This window comes from Candoia aspera, chromosome 10 (genome assembly GCF_035149785.1).
Source record: "Candoia aspera isolate rCanAsp1 chromosome 10, rCanAsp1.hap2, whole genome shotgun sequence".
NCBI classification, from domain to species: Eukaryota; Metazoa; Chordata; class Lepidosauria; order Squamata; family Boidae; genus Candoia; species Candoia aspera.
This window is the reverse complement of record NC_086162.1, coordinates 4,203,663-4,225,450: the sequence shown is the minus strand read 5'-3', so window position 1 is coordinate 4,225,450 and position 21,788 is coordinate 4,203,663. Positions and strand designations below refer to the sequence as shown.

At 41.8% G+C, this 21,788-nt stretch overlaps 1 protein-coding gene across 1 annotated transcript; it reads right to left on the bottom strand.

The window, feature by feature from the left end:
• Window positions 1-4,691: 4,691 nt before the first annotated feature.
• LOC134503476 (PHD finger protein 3-like) lies at window positions 4,692-12,567 on the bottom strand. The gene is made up of 6 exons (XM_063312277.1): window positions 11,774-12,567; window positions 7,530-7,662; window positions 6,957-7,116; window positions 5,636-5,749; window positions 4,825-4,950; window positions 4,692-4,715 (listed from the first exon to the last, which is right to left on the bottom strand). Exons 1-6 carry the CDS (start codon window positions 11,781-11,783, stop codon window positions 4,692-4,694), a joined length of 567 nt encoding a protein of 188 aa, XP_063168347.1. The 5' UTR covers window positions 11,784-12,567.
• Between the last annotated feature and the right edge of the window lie 9,221 nt (window positions 12,568-21,788).

Here is a 21,788-nt window from a genome sequence, read left to right as displayed (position 1 = left end):
AGAAGGAAGATCGATGCTTTGGAACTGTGGTGTTGGAGGAAAATCCTGAGAGTGCCTTGGACTGCAAGAAGACCAAACCAGTCCATCCTCCAGGAAATAAAGCCAGACTGCTCACTTGAGGGAATGGTATTCAAGGCCAAACTGAAATACTTTGGCCACATAATGAGAAGACAGGACACCCTGGAGAAGATGCTGATGCTGGGGAGAGTGGAGGGCAAAAGGAAGAGGGGCCGACCAAGGGCAAGATGGATGGATGATATTCTAGAGGTGACGGACTCATCCCTGGGGGAGCTGGGGGTGTTGACGACCGACAGGAAGCTCTGGCGTGGGCTGGTCCATGAAGTCACGAAGAGTCGGAAGCGACTAAACGAATAAACAACAAAACCTGACATGGATCCAGCTGAAAAAAAATGCACAACAGCTGTACTTGTGGAATGGTCACAGGGCAAGCAAGCAAACAAGAGATGACAGAACAGGAATTGGGTGGCTTTAACATCTAGCTGCCAACTGCTAGTAATTGACCGAAAGGATCTAACCAGTCAGTTCCTTCCTGGTTTTGCTGATACCTTCTTCTGCCCAAAAGAAATGGATTTGGCTGCTTTGGTTAAAGGACACTGCATTTAACTCCTGTTCAAAGCCTGCAGAGAAGATGTAAACAGAGGAGTAGGTCCCCAGGGTTAAAAGAAATACACCACTTTCTCAGCTCAAGTATCCTCTTCCAGGAGAACACAGACCATGGTTGTCTTCTTTTGCACTGGATGGAAAAAGGAAATGCTCTAGCCTCTTAAATCTCCATTTACTTGCTTCTTGCTGTCCAGAAAAGGACACAACTGGGATGCAATCTGCAGCCCAGCCATACATTAGGAGAATAAAGTTGTGAAATGCAAACTGCAACCTTACCGGCTGGAAAGTCAAATAATTTAGAGATGACCACTAGTTGAAAATAACAGGGCAACATGTTGCTCTGGCTTCATTACGTTTGACTTTCAGTATGCGTTCCTCTCCTGAACGTGATAGCGACTGGGAACTTGGGGGCAGGGAGAAGTTTTGCCATTACAAAGATGGAAAATATTTGGACATGTGCAGCTGCAATCAACCTTATGACCAGGTGACTGATATCTCAGTAGAGATCTGTTTAAATTTGCAAGTGGGATGAGTGTGTATAAAACCTCCTATCCATCCATTTTTTGCACATCCTCATTTGCACTACTTGCTGAGCACACTATTGTGATGGAATGTGTTTCTGAAGGGGAAAGTGATGTTATGGAGATAGCAGGCGAGGATGGAGGGGGCGCCTTCCAGGGGGAAAAACGCACGCACAGCGCGGAAGACCTTGGGTGCCCGGCCAAGAAGTTCAGGCAGGACCCACCTCAGAGTTTCTGGCGTTCTTCCCTTAGAGCCTGCTAGTTTTGCTCAGTTTGGCAAGGTTCTGTCTATATAGTAGAAACAATAAAGACTAGAGCTTCATTCCTGGCTCAGCATAGTTTTTTCGCCTTATTCCTGACACTATTCACATATGCCCTTCCCCTTCATTCATTCATTCATTCATTCCTCATCAATTTTTATTTGTAGCCCACCTTTTTGCCCAGACAGCACTCAAGACAACTAATTAAAAAATAAAGCAGATACTCAAAGGGCTGCCACAGGGAAGATGGCATGGATTTATTCTTCATAGTACATGAGGGTAAGACAAGAACCAACCAATGGAAGCTTTACAGAGGGAGATCCAAACTCCAAGTAAAGAGGAATTTTCTGACTATAAGAGCTAAGAAGCAGTGGAACAGCTTTCTTCCTGGAGTGATGGGGGCTTCATCACTGGAGGTTTTCAAGTGGAGGTTGGACACCCATTTCTCTGGAATGGTCTGAAGATTCCTGCCCTAGGCAGGGGGTTGGACTAGAAGACCTCCAAGGTCCTTCTAAACCTATGATTCTATAGTTCTATCAAAACAAAGAGAAAAAATATGATAAAAACAATTAATCCCAACTATCAACTAATTCTAACTGAAAAGGTCTAACCAACAAGGTAGGTCTATTCACAGACACAGACAGGCTAATTCCAAATTTTGAAGAATCCTTAAGATCCCCAACTAATTCTTCTTTACTATTGTTTTCGCCATTCCTTCGATTAGCTCTTCTTCTTGACCCAATTCACAGTGTCATCTAACAAACGAGGCAAGAGGGGGCTGCTGTTCTTCACTGTTGCCACAGCCAACTACCACAAAGAGAGTCAGCCAAAGGAGTGGTGTAAGGAATAAGGAAGACAACATTGACAGAGATATGCAGGAACCGTTACTTAGCAAAAGCGGCTGAACCATTTTTTAAGCCCAGAAGTACAAGATAACATTTGGCAGTCTCAATAAAAGTAGTTTTAGCCTTCCTGAGGAGTTGATTTCCTGGTCTGGTCTATCCAGGGGGGCTGACAAGGGGCTTCTGGGATTTTCTGCAGGCTACAGCCCTGAAATGCCACAGAGGCCCAGTGCAGACCCAGACACATCACAACTGCTGGCCCTGAAAGTGTGATTACTTATCCCCTTTCTCTTCTCTGATCTATCACTTCCCTGAAGAGTACTGAAATCCTTCTGCTCCACTAGGTGATTGTTTTCAAACTTCTGAGAGGCTGGAATATGCACATAACATTGCTTAAGACCTCTGGAAGCTTTTATTAAAAAGGTCAAGACGCTAAGTAGTTTATGTTCACAGAACTTCAGTCTTCAGTTATGAAACTCACGCAATTGAAAAAACATAAATTGTGCTACATAGACAGACCTGTCCTCATCCAGAGGTCTCCTGTCTTCCTCCAAGTATGTGATGTTTTGATGCAAAATTTTAGAGGTGTTGGCCTTCTGCTTGAAAGTACGTTTATATGTAGGTGGCTCAAATCCCTTCTCACTGTCAACAGCCAACTCTCCTGCACAGCCAGAAAGAAATAAAGTTGTAAGAGTTGTTTTCCATTACATTTTAAATTATCCTGGGTCAATTTTTCAGAACCCATGTTCACAACTCTTAACATTTAAACGGCAAGTCCTGAAACTTGGGACTGATTCTATCACTTAGATTCCATGATTAACATTACTCATTTTTTATTGTTTATCCAAAATTTTCAACATCAGTACATCTTTCTGGTTAAAAGGGCTGGACTCTTATACCGTGGCTTTTTCGCCTCCAAATCGTCCTGCAGCTCCCTCTGACAATACCATTCCCTGGAGAAAAAACTAATTCTGCCAAATTCTTGTAGCCTCTCCAATGAAGCCCAACAGATAGGTGCAGTCCCATTCCCTGAACATTTGCAGAGACTCCTCAGCAGTAAGGCAACAGGAACTGTCCAAAAACCAACATGGATTGCATTCAGTTCCATCCATTCTTTTCAGAATCATGTTCACGGGAAAAACAGCCAGTGGATTTTGCGCCAAAGCCTGGAGCCAGATATTTTTTGTAGAACCCAGAGCAACTTAAATGCAAAATTCAGACACACCAGAGTAGCTTTGAGCCCTACCCTCTCTAACTTGCAAATACAAATAAAATAGATAGAAGTCCTTTAAAGCACATTAGTCCTTAGGGTCACTTGGTCAATTGAGCCAGCGTATACATTAACCAAATAAACAAACAAACAAACTTACCTCTTGGGTTGCTCACAACTGACGATGGCACCTCATCGTAGGAGGTCCCCTCTCTGAGTGGCGATGATTCCTAAGAGTAATGTACCATCATGAGAGTTATTGTGCTTTTAGTGTTTAGCCCCACCAGTCAACATCTATGATGGCGTCAGTGAAGGCCTGCAGCTTTAACCCTATAAACTGTGCAGGCCCTGCCATGGCGCCTGCCCTCTGGAACATCCTCCCTCCTGAGGTTAGGATGGCCCCAACCCTTTTGGCTTTTCAGAAGGCCTTGAAGACCTGGCTACGTGCTCGGGCCTGGGGCCCCAAGTGTGCGAAGGGCCCCGGTTCATGGTTGTGCTGACACCAACGGATTTTAATATCTCTTGGCTCTATTTATATTTACTCATTTATTGCACTGTTTTAATTGTTTGACTGGTTGTTTTATGACCAGAGCCACTGGTTTGAGATGGGCAGCTATATAAATTAAATAAATAAGTAAATAAAATCAGCAAAATGAAGTCAGTAATGAAAAATCTAACACATCCTAAACAATATTCGTTTTTAATCTTCTTCCCCCGGGGATTCTGATTTCCATTGTGTAGAAACACCCATTTTTTTAAACTTCTACAGCAATGAAAGGAAATGTTAATACCAAGTAGAGCAACGTTGCATGTGGGATGATAAGAGCTGAAAAGGCACTCATCTTGTCCAGACAGCTGCTGCTTTTGCAATGTTATCTCCACTGTCTGTGACAAATTATATAGAATCCCAGGAATTTCACCCTAGATAACGTGAATGCAAACCTATTTTATTTATTTGGTTGATATGCTGCCTTTTTCCTCTGAGAAGCACTCGGGTGAGGGGGCAAGAAAATCAAAAAACAAAGGCAGCATACAAGGTTGTAAATACTTATTAAAAATAATGATAAATACTGAAACCATCTAAGAACTAAACACCTGCTGAAAGGACACATCTCTACAAATTCATGGCAACAGAAGGCAAGGAGGCCCAAGGCAACTCCCAAGTTACACAGCAGTGCAGGAGAAAGCCTTTGTCTCTGGGCCAGGAGGACGGGTCTCTGACAACAGCACCTCTTTACAAGGGCCCGTTCTTCAGATCCTAACAATTAAATTGGGGATCCGTTGATCTACCTTTCCTCAAATTTAAGCAAATTGCCTACAGCAATGCTCAGCTGGTTGCCCTTGCCTGAATACTACAATCTACTCACAATTCTTCCTTCAGGCACCAAATCCATGTTTGCTTCTCTGTGTATCTCTACAATTCCTTTGTGGGTGAATTTTTCAGAGCAATGCCGTGGCACTTCTCGCTCTTCTTTCTCTATCAGCTCCAGCACCTGCAAGCCACACAGGGATGGAGACATGCCTCCAAACAGGAGGGCCACTTCACACATTACATTCAGGGATGCACATCTGAGATGGAACAGGCAGCTGTGGTAAACATTCTCTCTTGCACATGTGGGGAAATAAGATGGGCCTTGGTTTATGAGCCATGGATCAGCGCCATAGATTCACTACTTAAAAATGGAAATAGCAGCAATATACCAATACTTTAGAAGACGTAACAAAGATACACTTGAAAAGTAAAGCCTCAGAGAATGTGAAGACAAACATCTGTTTGGGATTTGGGATTTCCATGCTGCTGGGTTTCTAATGAGCAGCTATTTTCTCCTAGTAAGAAAGCTTACTTCAGATCCAATTTTCAAGCAGAAAGGAAACTGCAGCCTTGGAGCAAACTTGGAACAATCCAGAGTGGATAGACTGGGCACGCTCTAGGTCCCTTCCCTTAAACCAGTGTTTCTCAACCTGAGCAATTTTTAGCTGGGTGGACTTCAACTCCCAGAATTCCCCAGCTGGGAGTTGAAGTCCACTCATGTGAAAGTTGCTCAGGTTGAGAAACACTGCCCTACAGCATACGTAATACTGGCTGCCAATTTTAATGTGAGAATTGGGCACCCGCAGCAAATTCTTACACTTCCAAATATGCCAACCAAGCTGAAAAGGCAAGAGACCTCAACTTACGTGTTTGTTCTTCTTGGCTCTCCACTCTGCTAGTTCCTTGGAGGCCATCTCTAAAGAGCTCATCTGAACCAGTCTCCTCGGGGTGACTTTTCCAAGCATCAGCTTGCGGAAGAGCTGGCAAAATCACAAGCAAAAGATGTTTTGCAAGAGAGCCGCAGTTAAAACAGGAACAGCCAGCCTAAAACAGCCTTATTTTCCTTCTCACGAAAGAGTCCAAGAAACCTACAATGCCTTTGAAACCAATATCCATACAGATTGCGAACCATGATCTGTAATGCAATATTCTAGCAAGGTGATTGGGTCAGCTAGTCTCTCACTGCAAGCAACTCTAGATTTCTCCAACCCAGAATAGATACATTTCTGCCTTTCAAATCTGTGGCCAGGCCCCCATTTGCATCTCACCACAGCACAACATGCCCTGACAACAAGGCTTTTTCTGCCCCATGAATTGCCTTTATCTTGTCCCCAGCCCATGAGACAGCCTTAAGTTGTCCTTAGCTGTAGTAGCATTAAAGTTGTATTTCCCCTCTTATTCCAGCCCTATGCAAGGACAGTATCAACAATACATCGTTATCTGTTGGCTTAGTCACCTATAACCTTCCAGGAAGTGTGACTGGGAGCTGAGTCAGTAGAAGCAGTATGGGGACCAACAACGGTGACAGCATTTTTCATGCTGATACAACTTTCTGGTGACTCAAGGATAACTACATATTATAGGTAGTCCTCGTTTAGCAACCACAATTGGGATTGGCAACTTGGTCATTAAGCAAAGCAGGCACTAAGTGAAACTGTAACTGTGCTTACGATTCTACTTTGGCTTTTCTTTGCTTTACAGACCTGCGAGGGTCATAAATATGAGGATTGGTCATAAAGTTACTTTTTCATCTCTGTTCTAACTGCAAATGATCACTAAACAAGGCAGTTAGTTGCTAAACAAGGATTACCTGTACTATCATTCAGTAGAGTGTTAAACCCAAGAATTGCACAAAAAGCTTCTTTTAAGCCTTACCCAAATAGCAAAGCTATAACCCAAGTTCTAGTAGAATTTGGAGTAGCCACTAAACTGCAGCCCAGTTGTCCTCCCTCTCGTGCCATATCAAATAAAAACTGAGCAAGAATCATTTATCCTGGTCACTAGATGGTTGGTTTAAAAAACCCTTACTGGTTAAATGTAACTTTAAATGAAATAAAAAATGAATGAGTAAGACAACCCAGCATGGAAACAAAGCTAGCTATACTTTAAGCCCTTTGCTTCATAATCATGATTTCCTTCAATGCTTTGAAATGAATTATGAGGTTTGCATTTCCTTGTATTTCTGACCTGGTTGTCTGTTGATTTCAGATTGAAGAGCAGGCTGCTATACTTGTTTCTGTAAAGCCGGTGCACATGGCCAAAGTGTCTGAATATCTCCTTCTCCACTTTCTCTGCTATTTCTGATGCTGTATTTTTCTCCACCTCCAAGTCAGGGGAATCATTCAGTCTGAAATACAGCAGGCAGGGGATCAGCTGGTCTAACCAGTCAACCACTTGCACAAAATGCACATCTGTTCTTCTCATCTCCACCAAGAAATTAGCTAACAGGCCATTTAGAGACTTTTCAATTAAATGCATTATCTCAAGGTACCTGAGAACACCAAGAAAGAACATTTGCTGCAGAGTTATAAGAATCAGTTACAGGCCAACTCAGACTACCACTCCATCCTAAAGCCCACTGGATGAACGTTGGTGATCCTCTGTCCCTTAACCTACCTCAAAAAGCATCTTCAAGAGGAAGGGAAGCTATTTACACTATCACAAGGGGTTCAGGTTTGATAAACAGTAGTAATGAAACATTAACTTAATGAACATTGTCCCCATCCTGTATACCGGGGATGCAGAGCCGCACCTACTTACCTTTTCTGGAGGGTTTCTTTCAAAGTGTCCAGAACCTTGATGCGATTTTGTTCTTGAGACAGCCAAGAACTAGGTATTGGTTTGGGGGTCCTTTTCGATCTTTTTCTTGTCTTCTGTTTTTCTCTGCTGTCTTCTAAAACAATAGAAAAGATTTGAGACTCTACAACATTCTCACAGAGGAACTTGCAGATGGAAGCTTGAGGAAGACCTAGCATTAGTTCCTGGCTAAGAGCTCAACTTCTTGCAATTTGTATGTATTTAGTACAATAGAAGAATACCTCCCTAACTCAGTGTTTCTCAACCTTGGCGACTTTAAGATGGGTGGACTTCAACTCCCAGAATTCCTCAGCCAGCTAGGCTTCTTAGGGCTGGCTGGGGAATTCTGGGAGTTGAAGTCCACCCATCTTAAAGTCGCCAAGGTTGAGAAACACTGCCATAACTGCTCAAAACAAGCAAACTTCATCCTCTTCCTTCCAATCAGCATAATGAAATTTGCTTCAACTGAGATATTTAGTGTGAAGACAGGCCTCAAAAGCCCTCTCCACCCAGATTCAAAAATTAAAACCATCTCAGAACAAAATGAGAGAATTAGAGTGGGAACAGTTTAGATCTTTGCATGTGTTTGTTTTTGAGTAATGGCACCACAATTGTGTTTATTCAGTGCCTTCTCCCGCTGCCGTCTAAGAACATCTTCTGTTTTCCCAAGGTATACAAGCAAATCTGCTTATGCTGATTTGCAATTCTACTAGTTAGCCATTGCCAAGTTGCTGTAAGATCACTGCACAGCCCCTCTAGAGTACCCACTTGACATCATCAGTGTCATGAAATGTTATTTTCCAACTTGCCTGTGCAACTAGGTTAATTAAAGGATAAGAGCTTTCCCATTTTCCTAGCATTCATGCAGTCCATTTAAAAAGGGGAGGGTGGCTGACAGATTCAAGATCATGGAGTCCTGGGTGCTCTCTGAGCCTTGTTGTTTTCTTGCAGACGTTTCATTGCCAGACTAGGCAACACCTTCAGTGTTCGCACTGAAGATGTTGCCTAGTCTGGCAATGAAACGTCTGCAAGAAAACAACCAGGCTCAGAGAGCACCCAGGACTCCACAGTTCAACCCTGAGCTACAGAGATTCACTTAGATTCAAGATCATCAGCCTATTTCCAGACTGAACTTTGCCAGGAACTGTGAGTTTCTTCTTGCTTTTATGCAACTTCTGAAAAACTTGCCAAGAAAACTGCAGGGACTTGTCCAGGCAGTCTCTGAGAATCGGACACAATTGAATGGATAAAAATAAAACTAGGAAATACCCAAAAATTAAAAAGCGACATTGTGCCAATATGACAAAATATGGATTTATTGTGTAACACAAACACCAAGTAAACTTGTATGGTGCAAGGCTAGAGGTCTTCAACTCCTCTCCAAGAAGTCCTCTGGATTTTCCCACTCTGGTTCTGCTTCCTACTTCTCAGCAGTGGTTTCGTAATTCCTGCTTCTACCCTCAATGTTCCAGGAATCATCATCCCCTTTAGCCTCAGCATGTGTGAAAGAGAGGGCTCTCCTCCTGTGCTTTCTGGTGATTAAAAGGTAAAAATAATATAATGACATTTCTACAGTGCCATTACTGAACACATATGGCATTGAGACAGGTATTGTTATGGAGTGTCTCTGAAGGGGGAGTTGATATGGTGGATTTCCGTAGTGCTGCTGGTTCTCAGGAAGGAGGGAAAACATCCCAAGAAGAGGGACAAGATAAGAGGAAACACAGTCCAGGCGGCAGTTGTGGGAAAACCAAGAGGTTCAGAATAGCCCCGCCCTAGAGCTTTTCAGGGTTATTTCCCTTTAGGTTAGGTAGGGTAGCTTTAGTCTGGCAGGATTCTGTCTGTACCGTGTGAGCAAATAAAGAACTGGAGTTTGAAGGGACTGACTCTTCGTCATTCTTGGGCTGGGCCTGACAGGTGTCCACAGGTTTCAGCCCTTCCTTAGGAGCTAGACCAAACTCACAAAAGACAAACAAGATCAACTTTACTAAAAATTTAAAAACCTGTAATCATTCTTCTCAACCTGAGATATTAAAATGCCAACTTTCCCTACATGGAGGTAGGTACAAAGCTGTTCAAATCCAAACCGTAGTTTCAAAAGGGGATTGCAAAAGAAAATACAACACTATGGGCAGACCACAAGATGATACCAGTCTGCAACAAATTAAAAAGAACTTGATGTAAAGCTATGTTTTTCAAACTTGGCAACTTTAAGATGGGTGGACTTTGACCCCCAGAATTCCCCAGCCAGCATGCTGGCTGGGGAATTCTAGGGGTCGAAGTCCACCCATCTTAATGTTGCCAAGTTTGAAAAACACTGCTGTAAAGAGATTACAGCAGGACTTCAAATTACCATCCCAAATCACAAAACGTTCTAATCAGAAATTATTGAACTTGTTATCTGAAGCTGAAGTTCATTCTGCTTCATTTTTCCTGGACTTCTTTTTTTCCCAGAAATTCCAAGCTTTGCTTTCAAAGTCTAGGAAATGGGATTAACCATGCATCTCTCTGTTTATGTGACATGAAGATGTGGATTCTCTGCCACCCTATCTGGCTTGGAAGCTGGCCAGTTGTGGTGCTTGCAGGCTGCCATTTACAGACAGTGCATTTGCTAATATTATTTAAAATATATCAGCCCTGAATTTAAAATATACAAAGTTTTGAATTTTTCCTGTACACACTTATAACTCTGATTCTAGAAATAAAACAGAGGAGTTTAAAACATCCACAGAATGAAATGCATGTGTCTTGACAGATATTCTTTAGGGCCTAACAGGACTTTCAACGTTTTACAGACCATGACGACGTCTCCTGAATTATTGCTGGCATTGCAGTAAAACATTCTAGCAAGAAAGACCTTGTCTTCTTCATAGCTCCTTCTTCACGGAAGCTGCTTGACCAACAGCTGCCCCCACTTCCTCCCTCAATGTCATGGTTCAGATATATAGCCCACAACCCATAATTGCTTCAGACAAGGTGTAACAGCAACACAGCTTTTTGTTTGGCCCTTTAAAAAAATATCCTGAGAAAATTCTGCCTCTGTTGCATTGGACTCTACAACACTAACAGGCACTTCTATAAATCAGTCCATGAGAAATTCCCTGGCCAGAAAGAGATTCTGGGATTTGTCAAGTAGCATTTATGACTACTGAAATGTCAAAAATGCCTGCACTATGTGAGATTCATGGAGATTTGAAAAGTCAAGATGTACAAAAGGGTGGGGCTTCGATCATGCAGCTGTAACTGCCATCTTGACTTTCTTTGCCTCTAATTTATCCTCATAATCTGTGAAATATTGTACTTGCTGATGGCATTATTTAAATATATTAATCCTTAGCTAGTCATGTAATAGCATCTTGACTTTGTACCAGCATCCAGACTCTTCCCTTGCAGACATGCTCGCCCATCCCATAAATTATCCTATTACTGCATTGTGATGGATCAAACAGAGACCTCCTTATATGTTCTATTTGCTCTTTAGGACCAATAAATCTCACAATTCCCAGCTGATAGTCAATGTGATATAGAGCACAGGCCCAGAGCAAGGTGACATTTGTTCAAAGTCTTACTCTGTCATAAACCTTACTGCTGAAGTCCCCGGGGCAGGGCTTTTAAGTACCAATGTGCCTGCAGACAATTCCATTTGCGCCCTCCAGGCTCTTCGCTCCACAGGACGTTTAATTGAAAAATAATTGTAAACAAAATTAAGCAAGAAATGGGGATGTAACAAAGGAAAACTTCTAGCTTCATCTGTATTTCAAACAATGCCTCTGGGGACCATAACATTCCTATAAAATAAAAATAATTGGTGCCTGCTTTGTTTGGAAATATGCCTATTTGCTGAGAATTACAGGAAAAGTAAGCTGTGGGGCTGTATGGAGTATTCTACGGTGTTGGTGAGGAACATCCCTAGTTTGCATTTTCGTTTTTGAGAACTGGACTCTGGCCATGACAGCCATTGAGTAACACAGCCATGATATAATTCAAAATTCCCAGTGTTGTCACCAGCCACCAAACCGGGAGTCCCTGATCATGGGGTTAACCTTAACCGCCTAATCCTCAAATATAAAACAGTCCCCTTCCTACTAAAATAGGAAGGATTGAAGTCAGAACTGATATCTGAAAGCATAAGACACATTTTTATATGGTGCCCAGAATCCTTTGGCTGGCTATAAATAGGATAAATAAATAAATTAGCAGCAACTTACCTAAACACATAGCTTTGTTTGCTAAATGTAGCCTGTCTTCTTTTTTACTCTTTGAAGACAGCCTAGAAAAATTGCCTTCATTTTTCTTGTATTACAGGAATTGTGACAATTGTGCAGGGGGGAAAAAAACAGGAATAAATTAATGGCTTCTTATAGACTTTAATTAGAATTAAATTACCCCTTTGTTAGTCATTGTTAGTATGCAGCCCACAACATCGTAGGAGAAAAAGGAAGTTTGTGCAGTGACTGGGCTCATGCATCACATCAATCCATGGTTTGTTTAACTATGGATCACTGAATAAATCGATATTAACTGGGTTGTACAACAAACAAGAATCCATCAAACTTTCAAACATCCAAAAGAAACAAACCAAGAATACAAAGGCAATTTTGCTGTTGTGTTTTGAAAACTATTTCACTAACAATGAGCCTTGGAAAGTATGTTCAAAACAAACAAATGTCATTGTTATATACTCATGTGGCTGAATTCTCTACTTTTGAAACTGAGAATCCACCCGAGACCACGGGCAAGAGAAGGAGGAATCAATGAACAAAAATAGATGATCAATACAATTATTATTTTTGGTCAGCAATCTCACTGCTGAAAGAGTGTGTTTTTTTGTCCCTGCAATTGCTCTGGATGGAAATGCACCAGAATTCTTCTTGCCCCAAATTACTGTTCTCGCCTGAAAGACTTGTGGATCCTATTCCAAGCGCTTAATGCCATCATCTGTCACTCACAGCTGTCCTACTCTGTCATTTATTCAATTATCCCATCAAGTTGCAAAGGAAGATGAAAATGCATAATGATTCACCTCGGTATTTGAAGAATTTTCCAGTTCTGTGAGTTTTCCCAATCTGAATGTTTCGTAATTAACCCTGGGAGTTGCAAGAAGTCTCACGAGTGACCCAGACAGTTCCTGGAGGAAAGCCCACAGACACAATTATCGTCACACACACACACACACACACACACCCCTCTGTAAATAGTGGTCTTTAGGGGAAGAGGAAGTTTTAAATGTCTCCCTCTAAAATGGGTTCTACTGAATCCAGAACTGAATGCACAGGTGAGGTTCAAAGAAGTTTTTGATTTTTATAATTTCCATTACGAATACCTGTTTCCTGCTTTATCTGAGAATCTTAAGACAAGGATGCCAAGAGACATCTAATTCCTTTAAAGCTTACACATGAAAACATTCTGACAAAATGTTTTTTTTTCCTGTTCTTTCATCTATAACATAAATATAAAATCTATACCACAAACATGTTTTGTTTTTAAAATGTCATTGCCTTTTATGTGATCATCCATTTTTAAAATAGTTCAGGATGATTTTTTTTTTTTATATAAGACATTTCATATATAATGCATATTATTATTCCTTTTCAAGAATGAGCAAAAATAGCTGTAAGAATAAAGAGGGTTCTCAGGCAATTAAAAACATTTTAAATGACCATATGCCTTCTGGTCAATTATGAAAAAGTATCTCCACTAATTACTCAACAAATGCTTTAGTTGATTAGTTTACAAATTAAATCAGCTCAAGGTTATACCCTTACAAAACATTTAAAATAAAACCTTCCACAGAATTTATCTTTCTTGTACAAAGCTAAGAACCAAGTATCTATTTTACAAAATATTTTTTTATATAGCAGAAATATCTGCATCTGTTTTTACCAAGAGTTTTATCTGAAAAATCTGCAATTTTTTTCTGATTTGTACTTTTTTTTTTCCCCTTCAAGTTAATCTGGACTCCAGGCAACTGCCTGGAACAGTCCCTGCACTTTTCTTGGCAAGATTTTCAGAAGCAGTTTGCCCTTGCCTTCTTCCTAGAGCTGAAAGACAGCAACTGGCCCAAGGTCACCCAACTGGCTTCGTGCCCAAGGCAGGAGTAGAACTCACGGTCTCCCAGTTTCTAGTCTGATGCCTTTAACCACCACACCGAACTGACACTTTTATATATTGTACTAATCTCCTATAAATCTTTTGGGAAGCTATTTTTATGCTACTAAGTTATTCCTAAATATTTCAGAACAAATCAGTGTCAAACCCCGAATGAATTGCAATCTGTTTAATCTGGTGTAGAAACGTTTTTTTTAAAAAAATTCTGAGAAAATAAAGATAACAGGTGGCACAACATTAAACTCTTGTTTGACCCTCTTCTCTGAAATAATATTCCTACTTGCAATTCAGGTGCTTCCTTAAAAGCTCACATTAACTAAATGGGGGAAGCTCAATAAGTTTAAAATGGTCATCTACCCAGATAGAATACGAACTCCTAAAACATTACGTTGTTACAGGATCATATTACTGTAACAAACAATGGACCTCATCAAGTGCTTTGAGGAAGGAGGACAGCTTTTCATTGACTGGAAAAAACAAGAGATTTTCTTTTCATGGTTTGGACTAGACAACATGAAGGAAATAGGAGCGATTTAATTAACATTTAAACACACAGCGCTGACTGAAAGTTGGCTCTGATGTAAAGCGTCAGCTCTGCACTGGATGTGTCTCACTTAGCCTAAAGAGTCTAACTAAGAGAATGCCGTGTTGGGCAAGCTGGCTGATGGAATCCATAAGTATGTAACATAGTATATTGGGTGTTCCTGCAATAAGCAATGTTCTCCAACATTACAGGTAGTCCTCGACTTATGACCACAATTGGGACCGGGACTTCCATCGTTAAGCAGTGTGGTCATTAAGTGGGTCGCACCCAGTTTCACTACCTTTTTTGCTACTGTTGTTAATTGAATCACTCGGTCATTAAGTGAACCCAGCTTTCCCCATTGACTTTGTTGGAAGCCCCCTGGGAAGATCATAAATGGGACCCCAGGATGCTGCAAACGTCATAAATACATGCTGATTGCCAAGCACACAAATTTTGATCATGTGACTACAGGGACGCTGCAGCAGTCATAAGTGCGAGGACCAGTCATAAGTCACTTTTTTCAGCACCATCGTAACTTCAAACAGTTGTTAAATGAATGATCGTAAGTTGAGGACTACCTGTACATGGCTAACAGACCCAAATGAGCCATGTGAAAAAATATTTTAGAAATTGTTCAAAACATTAAAATTTGGGATGGATATAGGAACACATTTGCAGGAAAGGGTGGAACAGGCCCACAAATGACCACTTATGACTGGTGCAGATGAACACAGATATGCAGCAGAGGTGCCTATAGAGCACAGATATGGACAACCTGTGGTCCTCCAGAAGCTGCAGTAGTGCAATAGCAGATCGTTTGGCAATCCATCAAAAACCAACATTAAGGCTATGCTATGCCGGAGTAGAAACGCACGGCAGATAGTACAAAGTGGTAATAACCATTATCCTAAATCCAACCCCTACTTTGTGCAAAATCACTAAAATTTCTGGAAGTTGTAGATTATTTGGACCTGTGGCAGTCAGAAGTGAGGTCCAGTCACAGGACTGAAACTGCATTGGCGGACTAATGGCAGGGCGTGGCTGGGTGAACTCTTGTCCTGCTGGATCCCTCAGTGGTCTTCAATACTGTTGAACACAGTATCCTTTGGGGCCATCTGAGTGGGTGGGGAGTTAGAAACACTGCACTACCGTGGTTCTGCTTCTTCCTGATTGGGCAGGTGGTTGCAGGAGGAGGAAAGGTTTGACCCTTGGGTACGCATTTATGGGGTGCTCCAGGGCTTGGCCCTCTGTTTATCATCTACGTGAAGCTGCTGGGAGAGGACATTCATCAGTCCAAGGTGAGGTTATAATTAATACACCAGTGATGCCCAGCTGTATACTTCCATCCCAAGCTGAATGGGGGATCTAGCAGAAGTCCTGACCCAGGGTCTGGAGGTTCTAAGGGTCCAGCAGAGAGACGCAAGCTCAAACTTAACCCAAACAAGGTAGAGTGGCTACTCAAAGCTGGCTGATTCTGGAGGTGCTTTGGCTTCCAACAGGGGACTACTCCCTCCTGGACTCAAGCTCCTGTGGGATAAGCAGGGGGAGGCTGTTGCAAGAGCACCTTTGCCCAGCTCCAGCTGCTGTGCCAGCTGCAGCCTTTGGTGCCTAGAACAGATGGGCATTCACATGTCATCTCCCAGGGCTGTCCAGAAACTTCAGCTGGTGCAAAATGCAGCACTGATTGTTCCCAAAAGGCAGTCCAGTTGTTGCTATGTAAGGCCAGCATTGTGGGAGCCACACTGGCTACCAATACCTTCCAAAGTGTAATTCAAGGCACTACTTAGCATCAACAAAGCCTTATATGGCTCGGGGCCTGGGGAGCTACAAGACTGCCTATCCCAGATAAATTCTGCCTGCCCAGTCCAAGTTAACAGAAGACGCCTGCCGAAGGTCCCCACTTCCTGAGAATGGGCATTCTCTGGGGGGTGGGGATCTCCTCCAATGGAACAGCTTGCTTCCTAAGGCAAGGGTGGCTCCTACCCAGGGCCTTCCAGAAGCTTATAAACATTTGGCTCTTCTGTAAATATTTAAACTGTTTTGGAACTCTTGCCTCCAGATGTGATCATTGTTGTCATTATAATACCAAGACAACTAAGAACTAGTAACTCCAGGATTTGCTCTCTAGGGATAGCTGTTTAACCTGGAACAAGGCATCTATCTATCTATCTATCTATCTATCTATCTATCTATCTATCTATCTATCTATCAATCAAATTTATCACCGCCCATCTCCCAAAAGGGACTCTGGGCGGTTTACAATAAAACATAAATAAAACTATAAAACTATAAAACACTATAATACATAATACAATAAATATAATAAAAACCACAATGGCTGAAAGTTCTTTATGATTTGCAGGCAGAGCTGGGTCCTGCTAAGAAACTAACCATCCCCGGGAATGGCTACTGTCATGTTCACCGTTTCAATGTGCTTGGTACATCGTAACGTTTCGCACATCATTAGCCTGATACGTGTTTGATCTCAGAAGGGAGGAAGATTCCTCTTCGGGGAGTTCTTATCTGTTGGCTGCTGGGTTGGAATGTGTTGGGGTTATCTCATGTCTTCAAGGTTGCTTTCCCAGGATGTGTGGAAAGCGGTTACCAGCACCTGGGAGGGGGGTGGTTGCTATGGCTGGTAGGGGGGAGGGATTACGCTTGGAGCCGAGGGTTTTTAGTTTGTATTTGGCGCGCTTTTAGTCATTCTCAGCTTTCTCTGTAACTGTCATAATTTCCCTAATAAATCAGATTTCATTTAAGTAACCTCTTGTGAGTCTGAGTGTTTGGGATAGGCAACCATTACAGCTACTCTCTCTCCCGCCCCAGGCATAATTATAGAATCAGGTCTTTAGCTGTTTCCTAAAGTCCAGGAGGGAGGGAGCCAATCTCACTTCCGGGGGAAGGGTATTCCAACGGGCAGGTGCTATTGCAGAGAAGGCCCGCCTCCTGGACCCCGCCAGATGGAATTCTCTTGCAGACGGGGTCCATAGCATGCCCTCTCTGCACGACCGGGTTGATGTGATGGGGAGGAGACGGTCCCTTAGGTAACCTGGACCCATGCCATGTTGGGCTTTAAAGGTGATAACCAACACCTTGAATTGGACCCGGAAGCATACTGGCAACCAATGCAGCTCACGGAGCAAAGGAGTGACGTGTGCTGATCTTGGGAAACCCAAGATCGCCTGCGCGGCTGCATTTTGCACCAGCTGTAGCTTCCGGATACTCTTCAAGGGTAGCCCCATGTGGAGCGCATTGCAGTAGCCTGTATGGGAGATCTATGCTGTGCATGTAGCAATTGCTCCAGAAAGAAGTTTAATCAAAGGCAGTTTCTATCCATTATAGCAGCGTTTCTCAAGCTTGGCCACTTTAAGTCATGTGGACTTCAACTCCCAGAATTCCCCAGCCAGCATGACTGGCTGAGGAATTCTGGGAGTTGAAGTCCACATGTCTTAAAGTGGCCAAGCTTGAGAAATGCTGCATTATAGTGCTGCAAAAAGAAAAAGAACTTACATAAAACACCATTTTCACGCCCTGAGACTGACGCAGCTGCAAGCTTTCTTCTTCCTTAGAAAGAACAAACCAGTTTTAAGTCATCTTTTCATATTAGCTTTGTCTCTTTTTTAGTGACCTGTCTACAGAAAAGGACCTCCTGATCTTTTTCCCTCTCCTCCATCTTCAAGACCGAGCACGAACATGCTTCCGGCTAGTCCACTGGGCACTCGGTCCATCTAAAGATGCTTCCTAGACTGCTGCTGGTTATAACATTTCCTTCTCCTGACGATGGACTGGCGTTTGCGTCTGAGAAACGGCACAATGGAACTCTCGACAGGAGACTTTTACTGACCAAATAAAGGCTAAACTTGACAAGAGGAATGGATGCTAGAACGTTTATGCCGATGGGTAAAATTAACATATTTTGTTGGGCACAGTTTGTTTGTTGGTTTGTTTCTGAAAAAGAGCCAGCTCTTATTATTTATGCCGGTATTTGGCATTGGGGATCTTAAGCATTTAAATGTAATTGCCTCACAAGACCTAGCTAAGGAAATTACTGGCAATCATAATGGATAATATAAATGACACTGTAATACTTAACTGTTAACCAGGAGCACCTGCAGGGGAGGCCAAAGTCAAGATGGAGGCCACAACCCTGTGATCAAAGCTGCCATCTTGACTTTTTTGACACACACACACACACTGCTCTTAACCAGAGGTGGGAGCAATAAGGAATGGGGGAAACAGAGAAAGAGATTGTATGTTCTAGATTGCCTCATTACTATTCCTATAGTTAAGGATCTGGTTATATTTGATCCAGCCTACAGTGCACCTTGTACATTTTCCTACGCTGAATTATTGCCATCCTTAAAGAGAATAACTACAAGCATACTCCCGTGGAATTTTCTTCCGCTGGTTGAGGATCAGTGTTTTCTTTTTCATTGTTGACCGAACAGCTGTCTTTGTGTTCAACCAACATGGTTGCTTTTCTGATCTCGCCGTGCACCAAGGCTGCAGCATCATCCGGGAATGCCTGGCATGCTGAATTGCCCTCCAACAGTAAAAATGCAACACCGCATTCCGAAAGGCTATCTCCGTATGCCATCTCTCTGGACTTCTCTTCATCTGTTACACACATCAAAACTTCGTCATCTAGAATTTCATTGTTGTTTAGCAGGAACCAGGAACTATCTATATTTTTATTGCTAGACGTAGTATTACTTTCCTCTTCTTCCAGGGCCATTTGATGGATTTTGTCAGTTAATGTGTTCAGACTAAGACCCATTCTTTCCTTTATTGGCATCTTAATTTCGGTCTTGTCAGAAATTACAGTGTTTAGGTCTAACTTAAGATGGGTCCCTGAAAATGATGGAAGAGGTTCGGATGCATGGTATCTGCCTCCCTCATTACCTTCTTTATCCGTCAGAGTAGAAGCAGTCATTCTGCTAATGGACGTGTTGGAGAATGTGTCTTCGCTAAAGGCTGGGATAATTTCCTTACTCTGCAAAAAGCCTTTATCAGAGACAGATATGCAATTTGTGCTATTGAGTTGGGTCACATCACTAATAGCTGTTTCACCTGAACATCTAGAGATCATTGTCTCCACATCTTGATCTTCTTCTGTTCTATAACATACATCTTCCCTCTCTGTTTCTTTAACCACACGGCTCCCGTATTCCATACACTTTTCAATTGGTTCAAGACAGTTAGGATTCAATTCCTCTGTGTTAGGAATCAGAACAGAAGCCTTTTGAAAGCTTTCTTTTCCTTCTTCATCTGTTTGTGCATGACAAGGATCCACTACTGCATTCCCATGGTTTGATTCCATAAAAGAAAATGTTGCAAAAAAGCTCTGATCACGCAAGATAAAGGTTTCTGAAGATTTGGCTCTATTTTCAGTTTTTCTAATGTCACAATCTGAAATTGTTTTCCCAGTGTCCAATTCTCCAGAAAATTCCCCTCCTTTTGCATAACAGCCCACCACTTTGCTCCTTTGTGGTGTGTTTACTTGTTCCTTTCCTAGCAATGCCCCAACATTTTGAATTTGGAAGGGCTTTTTTAACTTGGTAATACAATTTTTATCCAATATGTCATATAGTGCAACTTGCAGTTTTTTAAAACCTGCAGCCTTCTTGTGTTGTGTTTGTGATGCCAATTTATTTCGATTTGGAGCCATTAAACAATAATCACGGTTTTCTCTTTTTTCATGGCTGATGTTTTTCAACAGTACAGAACGTGGCTTTATTATTATATTTTTCTTTATAGATTTCTTTCTGCCTGTGCAAGATGTTGATAATATTTCCGAGGTCAAACCAATCTTCTTTCTACTATTTTCTTTCTTTGTTCCTGCTTGTTTGGAACGGTATGTTGTAGATTCCATTTGTAATTTCTTCTACTGCTATCTTTCATAGTAAAAAAAATGTTCTTCAGTGTATCTTTTCCTTGCAAGGCAATTGTTATTTCATGTTCTTTCTCTGACTGCAGTCCACACAATCCTTGAGAGACTACGGATGCTGTACTATGAAAGGAAAAAAAAAATCAGATATTGATACTGATGTAATATATAGCACATTCTTTCTCCTTCATTCCTTTAATATATGTTCCCACTCCTCAACTCCACCAGCTCCAAGGACAGAATCAGAACCATGTCTTTAAATGTGGGCATATCCAAAGCACAGAATCTCACACTTTGAGATTCTTTTGGTCTTCTTGCTTAAGATGAAAAAAATAATTTGTCTCAACTTGCTCCCTCCCACCTGCACTAAAAGACTGTTACCATAACTCAGCTCAGCTCATTACTTTGCCTGCCTCCTAAAAGGGGCCAACAACAGTTTACAAGCACAGCATATATCACAAAAGAAAAACCAGGCTAACCCAAGCAAAAATATAAGCTATTTGGTGTTTAAGGGAAAGGAAACATCCTAAAAGCTAAGATAAGCAAATGAAAATTCATGACATTTTAAAACCGACACAAAACAAAAAGTTAGGTGCCCCTGAAGAATGTTCAGTGCATTTAGAAGTATTTCCCATCGTATTCTAGATTCCCAAGACTACCCATCCTCATGAGTTCCATCAATTCCCATCCTCCACAGCCAACGATCTATCAATGGAAGTTGTAACAGATGGGATTTGGAGGCCAGAACAAGATGCTGCAGACAAGGAAGAAAATGAAGTACAGTAATTTAAATCAACAAGCCAAACACCTATCTGAACTCCCCACAAATCCCCTGCCTGCTTGTAGGACAATGCTGTGATGAAGAGAATTCCATGGAAACAAATAATGGAAAAGTGTTAGATGCTGGGGATTTGGGCTATGCAGACTAATTTAAGGCTAATTTTGACTTGGAAAAACTGGGCAAGATCATCCATTTTGCTTCATCACATTCTAAAATTCCTCAACTGGGGAAATTACAGGGGTTCCCTGCCATTATCAGGCAGCCTGATGTGTTGTACTTCAATTCCCAGAAAGGCTGTGATGATCTGGGAATTCTTAGAGTGGGTCCAAAATGCCTGAAGGGCAGTAGAATGGGAAAGGCTGTTCTTGGCAGGGACAATCTGACACAATGGAGGAATAAAGGTTTGAACTCGGTGTTTACTGGAATAAATTTTGTCCATGAATGGGATCATTCTGATAAATGAAAATAGATTCACTTGTGACCTGCTAACTAGGACGATTCAGAAATCAGAAAGATCTGGAAATTCAAGAGACAGGACAAATGAAAAAAATATCTAATAGTAGTCAACTAGTTTATTGTGTGGAAATAACTGACTATAACCTAAATATTCCTTTCCAGATTTCTTTTGATTAAAAACAACTGAAGGATTTGATTGTGTAACATCGCTTTGCAGGGACATTTTCCCTACTAAAATCAGTATGCAAAATTCCAATCCCATGTATTTTAATACTATTTTGTCTACCATCTGATCCTTTAGAGCTGATTTCTCTGCTGTAAAGTCCTCAGGTTTCCTGTGGATCTCAACCTCCAGAGATTCTAGAACAGTGTTTTGCAACCTCCACAATTTTAGGATGGGTGGACTTCAACTCCCAGAATTCCCCAGCCAGCCATGGGAATTCTGGGAGTTGAAATCCACCCATC